General features: G+C 33.9%; 2 protein-coding genes across 4 annotated transcripts; one reads left to right on the top strand and one right to left on the bottom strand.

Annotated features, from left to right (window-relative positions):
- Window positions 1-9,748: 9,748 nt before the first annotated feature.
- On the bottom strand, window positions 9,749-13,454 carry LOC104595358 (putative polygalacturonase At1g80170). Its single transcript, XM_010256063.2, has 9 exons — window positions 13,141-13,454; window positions 12,352-12,483; window positions 12,026-12,196; window positions 11,918-11,938; window positions 11,560-11,767; window positions 10,933-11,014; window positions 10,746-10,854; window positions 10,533-10,649; window positions 9,749-10,272 (listed from the first exon to the last, which is right to left on the bottom strand). Exons 1-9 carry the CDS (start codon window positions 13,351-13,353, stop codon window positions 9,985-9,987), a joined length of 1,341 nt encoding a protein of 446 aa, XP_010254365.1. The 5' UTR covers window positions 13,354-13,454; the 3' UTR covers window positions 9,749-9,984.
- A 338-nt stretch (window positions 13,455-13,792) lies between these two features.
- On the top strand, window positions 13,793-16,513 carry LOC104595357 (uncharacterized). 3 transcript variants are annotated; one of them, XM_088898701.1, is made up of 4 exons: window positions 13,793-14,701; window positions 14,858-15,073; window positions 15,238-15,442; window positions 16,051-16,513. In XM_088898701.1, exons 1-3 carry the CDS (start codon window positions 14,335-14,337, stop codon window positions 15,405-15,407), a joined length of 753 nt encoding a protein of 250 aa, XP_088754827.1. In that variant the 5' UTR covers window positions 13,793-14,334; the 3' UTR covers window positions 15,408-15,442; window positions 16,051-16,513. The 3 variants fall into 3 exon arrangements, with proteins under 3 accessions (XP_088754827.1, XP_010254363.1, XP_010254362.1); XM_010256061.2 differs by having other exon boundaries at window positions 13,796-14,083; window positions 14,206-14,701; window positions 15,238-16,513; XM_010256060.2 differs by having other exon boundaries at window positions 13,796-14,083; window positions 14,172-14,701; window positions 15,238-16,513.

Raw genomic sequence — 16,513 nt, 5'->3', positions numbered from 1 at the left:
GAAATAAATTTAAAAAATATTCAGAGAACAATATCGCCTCTTTATTGCTTAGCTACAATATTAGATTCTAGGATTAGGAAAGATAGTTTAGATGTATTACTTAATCATATTGTGAAAATATGAATATTGAAATTGGAAATAAAAAAAATTATAGTTTATTATTTGAAATGTATAATTTATATGAATCTCAAATGATAGGGCATAGGAAAACTGCAACTTCCACTTTTGAAACAATTAATTCCTGTAGTGGAAAAGAAATTTGTTGGTCTCTAATAAGTAAGAGGTAGAAATCTACTACCACTTAATCAAGTTCATTTATTGAACTTAATTTTTATTTATAAGCAATTTTTTTTAATTTAGGTGATTCCTTCAACTCATAGGAAATAAATAATTTTGATATTTTAGTTTAGTGGAGTGAACATGGAAAAAACTATACAATTCTTGCCTCCATGGCACGTGATCTACCAACCCCACCTGTGTCTACAATTCCATCAGAGTCTTGTTTTAGTGCATGCAAGGTACAAGGGTGTTGGATGACAAGAAAAATTGCATGAATGATGAAAGTCTAGAGATATGCATATGCTTGAAAGATTGGCTAGATACTGAGGATAAATTTTAAGATAAAAGAGGGCATGACACTTCACCTAATGTTTCACTAGAAGCAAATGATGATGATCAAGGTTAAGGAGATGTAGGTGGAACTTAAAGAAAAATGATGAAGTCAATATTTTTTGTATACTCAATAACTGTATAGCATTCTTAAAATTATTATAAATGTTGTTTTTTAATTTTATTTAAACTATTTGTTATTTTTTCAGTAATGCAATTTTTTTATTGTCAATTTATAATTTTATTATATTATTTTTATATTATTTCCCATTTTCAATATTTCATTCATCCATTTACCACTGTATTGTTCAAATTCAAATGAACTAAAATTCCTATTTTTTTTCCAATTTGTTGTCTATTTTGCATTTTGTTAAGCATTTTTTTCATCTTTTTATTAAATTTTTAATTGTTTTAATTTGTTCCCAAATTTAAGTATTTTACTTAGCAATAAAAGGAAAAAAAATCAAAATGTCAAAAAAAATAGACTGGCCTGGTTCAACCCAAGCCTAAGGCCCGGACCGTAGCCCAACTTGGCACGGCCCATGCCCTCGACATAGCCTATAGCCTACTCAGCCCAAGCCTGTGGCATGGCAAGGGGCCACATGAGCTCAGGCCATAAGCCATGCTGGGCCAACACCTTGAAGTATCCTAGAGGAGGGAAGCATGACTCGACTCGACCTGCAAGCCGGCACGGCATGTTCCGTGCTTTGTGCAAGCCACCCATGGGCTATGTCATGCTAACTCACCACCACCCAATTCACACCTCTACTTTAGGCTCAGTTGGGAAAAAGAGTATAAATACTAATATATACAGTACAAAACCCATTTTATATTACTACTACCAGGACCCGTGCAATGCATAGGATTTGTTAAGTTAAAGATAAATAATAGAAACACGTAAGAGTATACAATTGTTTTATATAATAATTAATAATCCTTTATATTTTATATACTACTTTTGATAAACAATACAAACACGTAAGAGTATACAATTGTTTTATATAATAATTAATAATCCTTTATATTTTATATACTACTTTTGATATTTTTTTACAACACAAAAATAACAATTAATTTTAGATACGGTTGTTTATCAAATTTAGGGATGGCAATTTTCCCATTTCCCTGATCCCCATGGGGATCTATCCCGAATGGGGCAGGGATGGGGAAATTTTCATCCTTGTTAGCGGGAACGATGTGGGGACAAGGAGAGCACTCTTTGCCCCGTGTGGACCCCAATCCCCGCCCTATGGGATCCCCACTAATATGTATATACGTACACATACGTTTATATATGTATATATGTACACATACGCCTATATGTTAATATTTTTAAAAATATGGTTGAATATGTTTAAATCTTTTCTTCATAGGACTGTGAATTTTAATTATTTTATATTTATTTTTAAATAAAATAAAAAACAAAAACATAATGGTTGACATTATAAAGAATCACAGGGAGTGGGAATCCCCATGGAGACGGGGATGGGGATAACTTTGTCCCCGTTAGCGAGGATAGGGATTTTTGAGGATGGGGATGGGGAGATGCTCCTCATCCTCACCCCACTTCGTTGCCATTCCGAATCAAACTAATAAAACTAACCAACCCGATTTCTAGTATTTCCAGTCGACTTTGGTTCAACAATTTTCCAACCCAACTAGATTGGATCAATTTTGCTTTGGCCATTTGTAAATTGACTAAAATCGAACAATATATATATATATATATATATATATATATATATATATATATATATATATATATATATATAATTTTTTAAGTTTAAATCTTTTGAACTGACTAACCAAACCAAAAATTGGCCCAAACTGATATAACCTGAGTGACCAACCCCCAACCAGACTAGGTTGATTTGGTTCCCAAACAACCTACAACTGAACCAAACCAACCTATGAACAATAGTTTAATCTCCAATAATTATTAAAAATTTATAGCGAAAATACACAACAAATCTATACTTCTTTAAAAAGTACGAATGGCCTCAAGAATATTTCAAGAATTTTCTAAGGACAATATTTACTCCTTTATATTTAAATTTAATGATAAAAAAATGAGGGCAAATAGGGTAATTGCTTCTTGATATTAAATGAGTTGAGAAGGGGTAATTTAAAGATATTCAATGCATTCAATCCTCTCATTAAATCCAATATTTAAGTTATTAACTTTTATTCATGTTCATTGAATCATATATTTAAGTCATTTTTATTTCTTCTCATCATTAAGTTCTGTTAATTAAATTCATACTTAATAAATTAATAATTTCAATAATATAAAAGCTTATACCTTTAAAATCTACCTAGCAAAAATAGTGTTTTCATCTAATTGGTGGTAAGAAATTAAATCATTTTGGGTCAAATGGGATAATCCATGTTGCCAAGATTAAATAATAAAATTAAAAATTAAAAATTAAAAAAATTTGGGAACATTTTTAACATACATATTAAACAATAATAAGTATGTTAAACAAGAAATGTTTTTATTAATGATAAAAATGGAATGTAAAATTTAAAACCAATTGGAAATAAAAATATTTTCCTATTCTCTCTCATTAAATCCTATATTTAAAATATATTGTTCTCATCATTAAATTCTTGTAATTAAATCCACAATATTAATTTTAATAATATAAAAAACAAATATTTTGAAAAGTAATTTGAAAACAAAACCATTTTCTTCCCTCCCGGTGGTGGGCAAGCAATTTGATCATTTGGGGTCAAATGGATTAATAAATAATTCCATAATTAAATAATAAAAAATTAAAATAAATAACTATAAAATGTAAGAAGTATTTTTATTAATGATGAAAATGGAAAGCCAATTTCAAAATCTACCTAAAAATTAAATGATGTCATAGTCAAATAATAAAATTTTTAATAATAGAAAATACAAAGAATCACAAAAATAAAAAAATAAGAGAAAATTTTGGGCACATATCTAATGTTATATATTTATATAAAATAAAGTATTGGGTACATTTCTAATATTGTACATTCATTATATTGAACAAAAATAAGTTTTATATAAGAAATAATTTTATCAATGATAGAAATGTAATACAAAATTTAATGTCAACCTAGAAATCAAACAATTTTTATTTTTAGATGGTGGGTTAGTGGTTTGAGTAAAATGATACCATAGACAAACAAAAATTAAGTGTGATAAGTAAAAAATATTTTATATAATGTAAAAGAAATATAATTTAAAGGGAAAATTATAGTTAAAGTCGGTTGTACATTTAAAATTAGGTTGTAGGTTGGTCCAGAAACCAACCGAACTCTAAAAACCAGCTCTACATTTCAAATTATAAAAATCCCCGCCATGTCATCAGAGGCTTATGTGGCTGTTGCCGACATGGGACTCTTATTCTATGTTGGACACAACACAAAACCCACATCGAAAATAGGTTTTCAGTTTCTCTCTCACTCCCTCTGTATCTCAATCTCCCTCCCTTCTCTCTCACTCTCATAATCATCTCTCGATCTCCCACTCCCTCTATCTCTCCCACTCTCTCTGTTTTGGTCTATAGTCAAATCAAAACCTCTCTCTATTGTTCTCCCTTAATCTTTCTCATTCTTCTCCCTCACTCTCCATCTCAGTCAAAATCTCCTTATCCCGCAATTTCTATTGTTCTTCAATTGGTGTAAATTTCATAGCCAAGAGTTTCTTGTGAATTTTATCAATTTGGTGTAATAATTTTTGAACCATACCAAGTTGATCTCATGTTCTTTTATACGATCTGATTAATACTATATAAGTGTGTAAGAAAATAAGAAAATAAAAAAATGAGAGAGGGAGAGGGAGAGAAACTGAGGGAGAATGATAGAAATTAAGGGAGAAGGAGAGATCGACCGAGAAAGAGAATAAGAGAGATTGGGGGAGAACGATAGACAGAGAGAGAGAATGAGAGAAATTGATATAGAGAACATAAATACAGAAACCAAAAACCATTTTTATTTATTTTCAGATCACATAGTCGTTGAGCAGATAAAGATGATTGTGAATGAAAGAGTGTGAGGGAGATTGAGAGAGAGAGAGAGAAATTAAAAACCCTTTTTTTATTTTCCAATCACCCAACATTAAAGGGCAATTTCAGTATAAGCTTTTTATTGTGTCCAATATGGACTAAGAGTCCCATGTTGGCAATAGCCACATAACCCTCCGATGACATGGCGAGGGTTTTTGTAACTTGAAATGTAGAGCCATTTGTTAGAGTTTTGTTGGTTTATGGACCAACTTGTAACTAAATTTTAAATGTGCAGCCGGACTATAATTTTTCCTAATTTAAAACTAATCCAAAAGCAATGCTATTTCTTATCTAGATGGTGGGTCAATGATCCAATTTTTCAAAAAAACACATGATGTCATAATTGAATAATAAATATTTAAGTTTATTTTTAACATATTGTTACTTTTTTTAATTTTCAATTTCTATCTTAACTATGATATATCTAAAATTCAAGTAATTAATATGAAGAAAATTTTCTCACGTGCAACGCATGTGCTTAATTACTAGTTAAATTTAAAAAGCAAAATAACAGTAGTTTAAATTCTATTAATTATTGAAAATTTTTTATTAAGTAACAAAACAAAAATAGATTTATACATAATTGATGAGGGGTAATTTGTCCCTCCAGTGACATTGTGACACGTGGCTCCACAAAACTGCCAGACAACAACTCAATGCCATGTAAGCAGACTTCGGGAGCACGACAAACACCTCACATCCATCACGGACTCCTCGGCCCCACCTCAGCAGGACAAACTATAAAGAGGTGACCTACCTTCGCCAACCTAGTAAAGATTTTAGCTAGCGGCCTATGTGACGCGACAGGAGACCACCTCAAGCGAGTTTCCACCTTTGACTTCCCTAGGATCATGATGCCATGTCAACGGAGCTAACTACCACCCCGCTCATTTCGAGCATGACTAGATAAGCACTACCCACTTACATGGATCTCCGGGCATGAAACCACCTCTGAACTAGATGGGCTAGAGATCTTAGACACGGTTCGTGGTGCTCATGGCTATTAGCCTATATAAAGGCATCCCCTTCCTCAAAAAAGGTACGTGCGATTTAGCTCTTACAACACTCTAGCTCTCTCGCATTCTCTCTCGCTTTCTTGCAATCAAACACGATGTTCACTAACTTGAGCATCGGAGTGCCCACCTCGGATAAAGAAACCCAAACACTCTGATCTCTTCTTTTGTAGCTCAACTAGGTGACCTACACAGTTTGATGTCCAAGCTACCCGCTAGTAGGGAGCACCAGATCGTGTAACATCAATAGTTATTGAAAATATATTTATCACAAAAACAATAAATAATTATTAAAACACAATAAATATTAATTTTAGTATAGATAAATATATAATAAATAAAGATTAAGTTCTTAAAATTATTATTAATAAACAATAATTTTTTTGAAAGTTATTTTCTAAAATTATTAATTGGTATAAATGAAATTAGTTATTTACAATATTATCTATTTATTGAAATAATATCATTATTTAAATTTTAAAATATTAATTGCTTGTTGAATTTAATAATCCATAAAATTATAGTACTATTAATATATAATTTTGTTATTTTAACTATTTAAAATCTAGCTATGTTAAATATTTTGTTATTTAATATATTTAGTTATTTAACTAAATATTTAAAATCTTAATCTATTTATTATAAATGAAAGTTATTTAGTAATTATTTAAAATATATTATTAATAGATTTAAACTATTAATTTTAATATTTTTTTATTTAAGATATTTAGTTATTGAAATATTTAAACAATATTTCATTTTTAATGTTAGATTTTTATTATTTGAATAACATTTAGATTGAATAATCTAGGAAGTCATAGTTTATTTTGTTTGTACAAAATTCCGTGATGAGTTTTGTAAAAATATATAATTATTAATAATATGAATATTATTAAATCGATTATAATTATTTTTGTCTTTTTAATAAATATTTTAAAGTTATTATATAATTTTGTTAGAATATTTAAATAATTGTTAAATTTTTTAATTCAAACTTTCTTTAGATAGATGTAGATAAAAAGTGGGGGGGAAGATAAATAAGAATTAGAGATAATTTAGGAGAGAAACTCTACTAAATTAGAGATAACTTAGGATAAAGTTGGGGATAGTGGGGGAGGTTGTTCACGAGAAATTTTAGGATATTAGATTATTTAGGTTATTGGAATGTGTAGGGGAGAGAGAGAGAGAGATTTTAAGAAGATTTTTTTGGGAAAGTAGAGCTTCTAATTGGTAGTTACGTGTAAATCAAGGCCATGTTTGGTTCAATTCTCATTCTTACCCAAGATGAAATTCTAAAATGGACAAGAATGGATAAAAATATGCAAAATGACAAAATATTACTATGCACCAAATGCTTTTTTTCCTAAAAATGAATTCTTTTCAAACTAACAAGTGTTTTATGTAAAAGTGCTTTCGTAAAAGCGCTTTTGTAAAAGTACTTTTTTATAAAAGTGCTTTTGTTGTTTTTATAAAAGTGTTTTCGTAAAAGTGTTTTCATAAAAACACTTTCATAAAATTCTTTCGAAAAAGTGATTTTATAAAACTTCCGTAAAAGTATTTTATAAAAGTACTTCCATAAAGTGCTTTTACAAAAATGCTTTCATAAAAGTACATTTATAAAAGTGATTTCGTGTAAAAGTACTTTTATAAAATTGCTTTCGTAAAAGTACTTTTATTAAAGTGTTTTTGTGTAAAAGTACTTTTGTAAAAAATGTTTTCGTAAAAGTGCTCTCATGTAAAAGTACTTTTATAAAAGTGTTTTTGTAAAAGTGCCTTTATTAAAGTGTTTTTGTGTAAAAGTACTTTTATAAGAAGTGTTTTTCATGTAAAAATACGTCTATAAAGTGCTTTTGTAAAAGTACTTTCATGGTAGTCCGCTATTAAACATCTATGGCAGCAGCTTTGTAGGCAAAGTTTTTTCAAAGAATGAAAATGAGCAAGACGGAGCATGATTATTTTTTATGCTGCAAACTACCTCAATTTTGTGCTATGGGCTGATTTTTCATTCTAAAAAGAATGAATCCCATAGCAAGAATTTTGTAACCAAACATTGTGTTATTCATTCTTGCTCATTCTTGCCCAGAATGAGCAAGAATTAAGGCTGTATTTGGTTTGAAGGAAAAAGTAGGAAAAGGTAATGAAACCTTCATAAAACTTGTATAAATTTCCCTACCTTTCCCTACTTTTTCCCTCAAACCAAACACAGAGAATGAGGCCCAGAGCGGATTAACAACATCATTTGGTTATATTTGATCTGATATTGGCAGTGTTGATCAGATTTCACAAATTTGAAGCTTCTCTGCAGGCTCCTGTCTTACAGCATGAGTGTGACCATCCAACCCATGCACGTTGACTAGACGGTTCCCACTTCCTGGAACATTCCTAATTATAGAAAATTCCTACTTGTTAGTAGAGCTACCAATGGACCGGATATTGGTCCAACCTTATACGGTCCAATGAATCCATTACAGATGGATCAGATCCAAACCGATCTGATAAATATTTTGGATTGGACTGGTTCAATTCGATGTCTTATTGGACCGTCCAATCTGTTCAAACTGGTTTTAATTCAGATTCCGTCCAACTTATACCTGGTCCCCTATTCTTATCTTCTGCCAATGGATCTGATATTGGTTCAACCCAACCCAGTCCAATAAAAATTCATTACAGGTGAATCGGATTCATTCCAATCCATTAAATATTTTGGACCATTAAGTCTAGATTGGTCCAATTCAATGTCTTATTGAACTGCTCAACCCATTCAAATTCATTACAGGTGAACCAGATTCATTCCAATCCATTAAATATTTTGGACCATTAAGTCTAGATTGGTCCAATTCAATGTCTTATTGAACTGCTCAATCCGTTCAAATTGGTTTTGATTTGGATTGATTCTAACCCAAATGTTAGAGAATTAAAATTTTTCAAGGACCTCACCTGACCAAGGTTCAAAATATTGATACGCTCGATACGCCCATTTCGATATTTATTTTTTTACTTTTTTTTTTTTCAAAACTGATTCAGGGGAGCCGGTCTAGGACCCCTCCATCCCCTGAACCGTTCAGACCCCCAATACACCCACTGTAGGGGCATATCGGAAGGGTCCCAAAACAATATGTATTGGCCAGTATGTAACAATACTTTGAATCTTACACCTGACAACTTAAGCTTTTAGGTTAAATGATTCTTTGAAATGTATTAGATGCCATTTGACCAAGTGGTTTAGTGTTTCATCCTCATCAGCTGTTATAATTAATTGAATTTCAAGTATCTGAGGTCCCTGAATAGGGCTTTTTTTTTTCTAGTCGAAGAATAGGTTTTTATTCTCTAACATTACACGGTGCCCCCAAGCTTGGTGTTCATTAGCAGACTACCAAAGGCTCATAATTCCTGCAAATAGAATTTCCGTTGGTTGATTTAGACTAAGGTTGTGTTTGGTACTGTTGTTTTTAGTTAGGTTGATCAATATATATTGGCACACAACTGTTACTGTCAAGGTTGTTTATAGTTGAAAAAGGCACAATTTAAACATGTATTCTAGCATTTGATGTAGAAACATATAAGTAAAAACAACAGTACCAAACACAATAATATCAAAACATTTGATGTAGAAACATCAATAATATCAAACACAACCTAAATAGTTGCTTAAATGCTGTTGAAAGGTAATCACGGTTTGCTGTAATGCAAACTTTTGGCATTTTGGTTATCACCTTCAGAGTGGTCAGAAACGCTGTGTTTTGCGTGGTCATGTACACATGGACGTGTTACCAATAACCAATTGTGATTCAAGAGACATCCTCACAACTTTTCTTGTCAATGGAGGATTTTAGTAATTGCAGAACTTCTTAATGAGCCATGTGGGACTATAAATTACAAAACTCATTAATAGCCAAATCTCTGTGACTTTATCAATCCTTGACAAGTAGTACTTAGTAGCTCGATGCATGTTCGTTCTTAATTGGTATCACACAAATATGACAGTATCTCTTGCTTTAATTGTAAAAGGACCAATTCTAATATTGAAATCTTGAATACCAATACCATAAAAATAAAATGGCGAAAGATCTCTAAGTATCGAACTAAAACCTTGACAGTGCAGTACTTAATTTTAACCCGACTGGGTGAATTTTAGAAAACGTATAAGCTCATTTCATTAGCTTATCAAAAGCAAATAAATAATAAATTACAAGAAAACATATAGACCAGTAAGCTACCATTATTATTTTGACATTCACCAGCAACCACTTGTCACAGATTATTTTGTTCGCTGTGTTGATGGAAGTAAGAAACTTGTACAAATAACATTGATCAATGGTTTATCTTAAAATTTGATTACTGGTAGTGGTTGAATGAACCTTCTGCTCAATGGAGTTGACATTAGATAAGAAACAATGAGGGGGATATACTGTACCATGACTGGTGCCCCAAGATTCCCAGCAAAAGGTTCTTGTAGGCTCCCCTAAGTGTGAAACGAGTTGTACATCTTCTAAATATATTCCTTTACATGGGAAGTTGTCACTGCAAGCAAATCTTACTGCTTCCTCTGTTGCACAGGTTCCTTTAACTCCCACATAAGACACATTAGATACCTGAACTGCCATACTCTGCATTTTGGATGATGAAATTAGTTTACTAGACTTCATTTTTTAAGACAACTTTTTTCATAATTTCTTATTGGAATGAATTGTTTGTTTGATAAACAGCAACTGCGAATCTAAAACTGATAAAAAGGAGTTCATTTCAGTCTGACAGCATTTCAGGAATATGTTTCAGAGCATTGGACACAAAAATGAAAAAATGTTGGTGAGAACATCACATGAATGTCTTAGTTTTTCTATAGAAACTAATAGTTATCGGATGTTACCTGATTTGAACATGGTAGAAATGAATCACAATAATACTGATCTATAATAATTGGGTGTGAAACATTTTCCATCACAACATTCTGGAAAAGGATCTGTCGGGCAAAACCATGACCTCCCTGATAGACATGGAGAAAACATGGAAGAAGTATTAGCAATGCCTCATTTTTATTTTTACAAAATTAATTGGTGTAAAAGTTAGTCTTGAAGATTACCTGCCATGTTTTGATCCTCAACCCATTTGCGGTATTTGACAGAAAGGCTCCATCAACCAACACATTGCTCACAATAGCTGATGAATTTGATTTTCCCAAGCTTCCTATACTATTGGATATAGAATAGAATTAGTCTGTGTTAGAGATACCATGAGATTAGCAGTAATTGAAGTTGAAAATATGTTACCTTATACCATGGCCAGGTCCACAGGAAATATTTCTGACTTGAATCATGGAAGAGTTGCTGACAATGGAGACACAATCATCTCCTATAATAAGTCAAAGAGAACTCTGATTACAGCATGAGTGCTGAGACTGAGTGTATTCAAAAGACTGGTGCACGTGATCTATAAATGGGTTAGATAGTTTAGAAGAAGTGAGAAGAAAAGAGATGCTATTTTTGGCACTTTGCTTGTAGAGGATAAGCCCTCCAAATCAATGGTGTGGCCAATCTGAGCCATTTACCAGGCAGGAGACCATGTTTTCAATAGTCAGCCCACATAGCCAGATCAGCCTGTATTCTACTTGCAATGGTATTTTTTCCAACTGATATTAGTCATTCAAATTTCTAACTTTTAATATTAAAATACCCAAAAAGAAAGGGCTATTCTTGACAAGTGGCAAATTTTCAGGACTGAAATTTCCCCCCTAATAAGAATGTGATGAAAGCCAAACTTAATCTATCTTGTTCTTTGTGTTAATTGTGTGTGTTCCATCACATAACCTCTAGCAACTAAATATGAACTGAAACCTTTAACCAGATCTAGCTGAAATTTGGGAAAAAAAACTAACTCGTTAAGAGAGAACAATAAACCTGTTTTGATCATGCTATCTTCGATCTCAACACGAGTGGAAGCACTTATATGAATTCCATCAGTGTTAGGGCTTTCACCAGGCGAAATCAATTCAAGATTGGATGCGATGACCCGATTACATTTAGTGAATGCCATGTGCATTTGTTGACTATTCACTATCCTGATGCTCTGGACTTTCAGATTTTTGCATCTGTGGAAAGTAACTGCCTGCAGTATAACTATATACATCTTAAATTCTGGATACAACCATTAGAGGAAACTATAAACTTTGTGCCACAAAGAGGAAACAGATAAAATGACCAAAACTATAAAACTAACAGTGCTGACAAAAAGAATGAATTAATGTAAAACACTAACCGTTGGAGCATGTCTACATGGCTGCAAAATAAATTGAATTCCAGTTCAGTCATCAAATACAGGAAAGAAAACAAATCAGATATGAAATCCAAAGGAAGAGAACATTACATTGGTTGTATTGATCTTGCAAGACCTGGCCCACCATTCCTCTCCCATCCCATTAATTGTCCCTCCTCCTTCTACAGTGAAACGATTCAAGCCATGGAAGTAGAGCCATTTTCTTCGATTGAAACCATTCCAGGAAGCAGGATCTTTGGGAGCAGTTATATTACCAAACACCTGCCAAAATGGAAACTCCAATATAAACAAGCGAATAGCAGGTAACTTGGTTTGCAGATAAATTCAGAACATGATTAAACTTGTAAAAGGGTGAAAATTCATTAATTAACCAAACAGTATGTATTAAAGGGGTATCATGGCGATTTGAAACTTACTCTCAATGTCACCCTTGATCGACAAGGCCCACCCAAATCGATTGGCCCAACCAGATAATTTCTTCCAGCTGGGACTTCAATTCTTGGTCGTGATGATAAGGAACAAGCTACCTTCCAGGCATCCTTGAAAGCCTGAAAACATGAAATTCATCAGATACCCCAAAAAAAGCATTGTATCCCAGTATGGGAACTGGAGTAATTGATAGGCAAAGAATCTATCCGGTTTCCCATGAAAGTCTTTGAATAAGATTTTCAAATGAGGATGACAGTGAGTAACAGAATGGAAATAAGATGTTTGCCTCCAAACCCAATATGAGAATTCAATAAATGACAACTGAATAATAGGATGGAAATAAGATGTTTTCCTCCAAACCCAAGATGGAAATTCAATAAATAACAACTGAATAATAAAATGAATTACTGACTGAATTAGCATCAACGTCTACTAGTGGATATGATGTTTCCTCGTCTCAATCTGGCCAAAAGAGAAAATGAATATAAAACCTTTTGTTCATCTGCTGAAAATTTTTATGGGTAAGTAGGAGATTCCCCATGGATGGTTTCTTCATCCACCTTGCATTTTAAAATGTTCTGATATATAACATCCTCATTTTCCCCAAATTTTCCATGTGATCATGAAGTTAAAACTGAGAAGGAAAGAACTTATTTAAAGAAAGAATAGAGATTAACAACTCTTCAGACAATATTCTATAAGGAAACTTAAGCACTGAAACCACTCATTAAGAAAAACTAAAAAAAAAAACAACACTGAAACCAAACCAGGCCTACCCTAGTATCGTCAACCAAACCATCCCCTTTAGCTCCATACTCCTTCACTGAAATAACCTTTTTGAAACTGACATGGTTTCTACTCCTCCGAAAACGAGGGTGATGAATAAGAGGCTCAAACCCTTTTGCATTTATCGGGTTAGAGCTCAGAAGTATACAAATTACAGTAACAAACGTTAATTTACAAGTACATTTAGTTCTCCGTTCTCTCATCCTGCGCGGGCGCGCGCACAGTCCATACACACACACGCACAGAGAGAGAGAGAGAGAGCAGAAGGAAGGCGGATTTATTGAGAGAGCTTTGGATCATTTTATAGGTCGAGTTTGAATAGCTCCATCTCCATGGTCAGAAAATGCCATTTTTCTATTTATACATTCCTTCATCGAGAGGGAAACAAACGAACCTTTTTACGGTTCTGAGCGGGAGCGGGGCCGTTTGACAGTAGCTGAATTGACTTAACTGAATGACTTATTGCTTCGTCTTTGGTAAATAAAATTATATTAGTCACAGTCAAATCAATAAGTCATTCAGTCACTTCAGCCTTTATAAAACGGCTCGTTTTCTCAGAGCTTTAAATCCACAAATACGCCTTCATCCGCTCGCTAATCGTCGGCATGTCCACCTAGTATCCTATTCACTATTTACCCCTTTGTCAAATGCTATTTACGTCAACGTAATACTCTATAGACTAGCTGTACTGCATGTACAGAAGTCTTGGAGAAGGGTAAAAAAGTTATATAAATCCCTACACAGTGAAATAGTACGCTCCCTTTTTATTTCGATTCAAGTACTGTCTCGACCGCCGGACCGGTGGACCGGAGCTCGATGTCATATTCTATGCTCTCTCTCTCTCTTGAGAGGCCGGATCTGCTCCTCACACAGGGCGCCTCTCTCTTGATAATCTGGTTTTTCAAAAATGGATTAAAAGATCGAAACTTGCATGTACGTTGATGAGTCTCCTCTCCATTTTGATCGTAAATGTATTCAGTCTGTTCGAGTTTTGTAGTTACTTTTTTTTCCCTGTGTTCAGTTTGACCTATAAAGAAGCTCCGTTGCTTGTGAAGTAGGAGAATCAAGAAGTGCCATTAGGTTGATTACTGGAGAAAGCGAGAAATTCTGTAAGACGCTGTGAAGACTGCGTTTTGAGTGAACAACTGGTCCTTCAATTGAAAACTTATATTTAGACATTTTCAATGGCGGAGGAAAAACTGAGCAAAAAAAGCAGGACGCGACGGCAGCGAGTGATCACGGAAGAGCGGAGGGCAATGAAGCGCCTTTGGGAAAGAAAACGGCTATTGCGGATGACGGAGGAAGAGAAAGAACGGTTAAGAGAACGGCGTCGGAGTGCACAGAGGCTGCGGAGGAAGCGGATGTTGGAAGAACAGCGAGAGGAGAAACGGGAGGTTGGGAACGAGCACAGAATGCAAATGCCAGCTGAGGAGCATTGGCAGGATTCGATTCAGTGGCGTCTAGGAGAGTTAACTGAAGGAGGGAAAGATTCCAAGAGTGGTGGTAGTGCAGATGCTCGAGCCTATTCCACGGTCGGTGAACGTTCAGAAGGTTTGGCTCCAACTAAACTTTGTGTTTCCCCGTAAACAGAAAGCCTTCATCCATTAAAACTAATACATTTATTCCAAGAGATACCTCTTGGCTTTTGATTTACATAGAAGATGCAGAGTAAAATATAAAGTGAAATCTGTCTGGCATTGCTTGTAGACCACTTGGGAAAGGATCAAAATCAAGGTACAAGTACAACCTGCTTGGAAGCCAATGTTGGAGCTGAAAATTCGTCTGCCCCAGTGCGAGGAAAAATGCGTTTGAATTGGATGAAATGTCAAGCTCGGCTAAGAAAGACCCAACTGCTACAAAGTGCAGATGAAATGGAAATGTTAAGTGGGGATCGAGTTGAAGGAGCAACCCCTTCCAATAAAGGTCATATTTAACTTCTTTTTCCACATTGCTCTTTTCCCAGATTTACGTGTTCTTTGCAAGTCCTTTCACTCCTTAAACTTATTAGGCTCAATATGGAAGCAGATGATCAAGTGTCCTTGACTATTAGGATATGGAATTCACAGTGGTCTTTATATTGTTTATAGTTCTTGATCATTTGCGGCGACAACAAGATGCAGAGAATGAAGGAGCTCACACTGAAGCTAGATGCAACATCTTATCCCTGAAAGGAAGAATTCGGTTGAGTTATGTAAGATCCCAAGCTCGGTCAAAGAATACTTTACCAAAGGAAAGTGCAGATGGAAGAACCATCTAAATATCAGAGAGAGAGCAAGATGGATTAGATTGGAGGTGACCACATTGCTTTCTCTCCTTGTCATTGTTGTGTCTATTTTCCTATCCTGATATAATGACTGCAACTCAATGCTGTCACCGGGTAATAATAGCATTTCAGGGCTGTGAAGAATTTCAAATTTGTGAAGCAATGACTGGATTAGTATCATTTTGGAAAAATTATGACGATGCAAGTTTTAGCCTTTTCTTTGTAAAGGCTACTTATATGTTGATACTTGCTTAGAATACAAATTCAGTGATCACTATTTTTAAGGGGATGAACATTTCAAAATTCAGAAGGGCAGAATAGCAGAAAATTTTGTGAGTACTACAATGCTAGTATTTTTAAAGCCAATTATACTGGACATCTCACCATATAAAAGACATTACATGGCTATCCTATGAGAAGTACACCCAGACGTTATGAAGCTGTGGCAAAAGGGCATGTTGAATGCTTCGTGCATGAAGGAAAAGTTTGGATAACATCTCTATATGAGCACTTTTTATTTAGTTCTCATTGTAGTTTTGTGGTACGCCTTTATCTAGTTGGCAGTATCCCCAGAAGCTAGAATATGGAAAACTATTGCTCATCCCAAGGTTGCATTTTTTTTTTTTGCTATGGACAGCAACTTTGGGGAACTGCATAACAGCAGACAACCTTGCTGGCAGATGTGTAATTTGTGAAGAGGCTTCAGAAGAACAAAATCATTTTTTTCATACATTGCAAGTTGGCAAGAACCCTAATGGGTTTCTTTGACATCCAGTTCTGTTTCCCAGAGACTTTGGAGGCGCTATTGTGGTGAAGGCAACTGAGGTGCTTATCCAAAAAAGGACACATTCTTTGGGGTCTAGTAACCTCTGGTGTGTTATGGACAATATAGGCAGAAAGTAACAGGAGGCTGTTTGGAAATAAACACAATACAGAAGATAACATTCTGAAAGTTTTATGGGGTAGATTGTATTCGTGAGTTGAAAGCTCACAAGTTTTTCAAGAACTTGTCTTATAGCTCCTTTTTTTAGTACAGAACTCTTTTTGTATCTATGCACGCAGAACAGATATTGTACAGAAAGACTGATGTTCCCTGCACA

Source organism: Nelumbo nucifera, chromosome 2 (assembly GCF_055504915.1).
Source record: "Nelumbo nucifera cultivar China Antique chromosome 2, China Antique-T2T, whole genome shotgun sequence".
In the NCBI taxonomy this organism is placed as follows: Eukaryota; Viridiplantae; Streptophyta; class Magnoliopsida; order Proteales; family Nelumbonaceae; genus Nelumbo; species Nelumbo nucifera.
This window is presented reverse-complemented; position numbering and strand designations above follow the sequence as displayed.

What these genes read in the sequence shown, in the direction of transcription:
- LOC104595358 (XM_010256063.2), bottom strand. Translation starts at nt 13,353, where the DNA reads ATGAGAGAACGGAGAACTAAATGTACTTGTAAATTAACGTTTGTTACT. An exon ending in GGACCTGGCCATGGTATAAG is followed by an intron (nt 10,855 to 10,932) that starts GTAACATATTTT and finishes TATATCCAATAG; the next exon opens with TATAGGAAGCTTGGGAAAAT. An exon ending in TTCTACCATGTTCAAATCAG is followed by an intron (nt 10,273 to 10,532) that starts GTAACATCCGAT and finishes TCCAAAATGCAG; the next exon opens with AGTATGGCAGTTCAGGTATC.
- LOC104595357 (XM_088898701.1), top strand. Translation starts at nt 14,335, where the DNA reads ATGGCGGAGGAAAAACTGAGCAAAAAAAGCAGGACGCGACGGCAGCGA. An exon ending in GGTCGGTGAACGTTCAGAAG is followed by an intron (nt 14,702 to 14,857) that starts GTTTGGCTCCAA and finishes CATTGCTTGTAG; the next exon opens with ACCACTTGGGAAAGGATCAA. An exon ending in AGCAACCCCTTCCAATAAAG is followed by an intron (nt 15,074 to 15,237) that starts GTCATATTTAAC and finishes TATTGTTTATAG; the next exon opens with TTCTTGATCATTTGCGGCGA.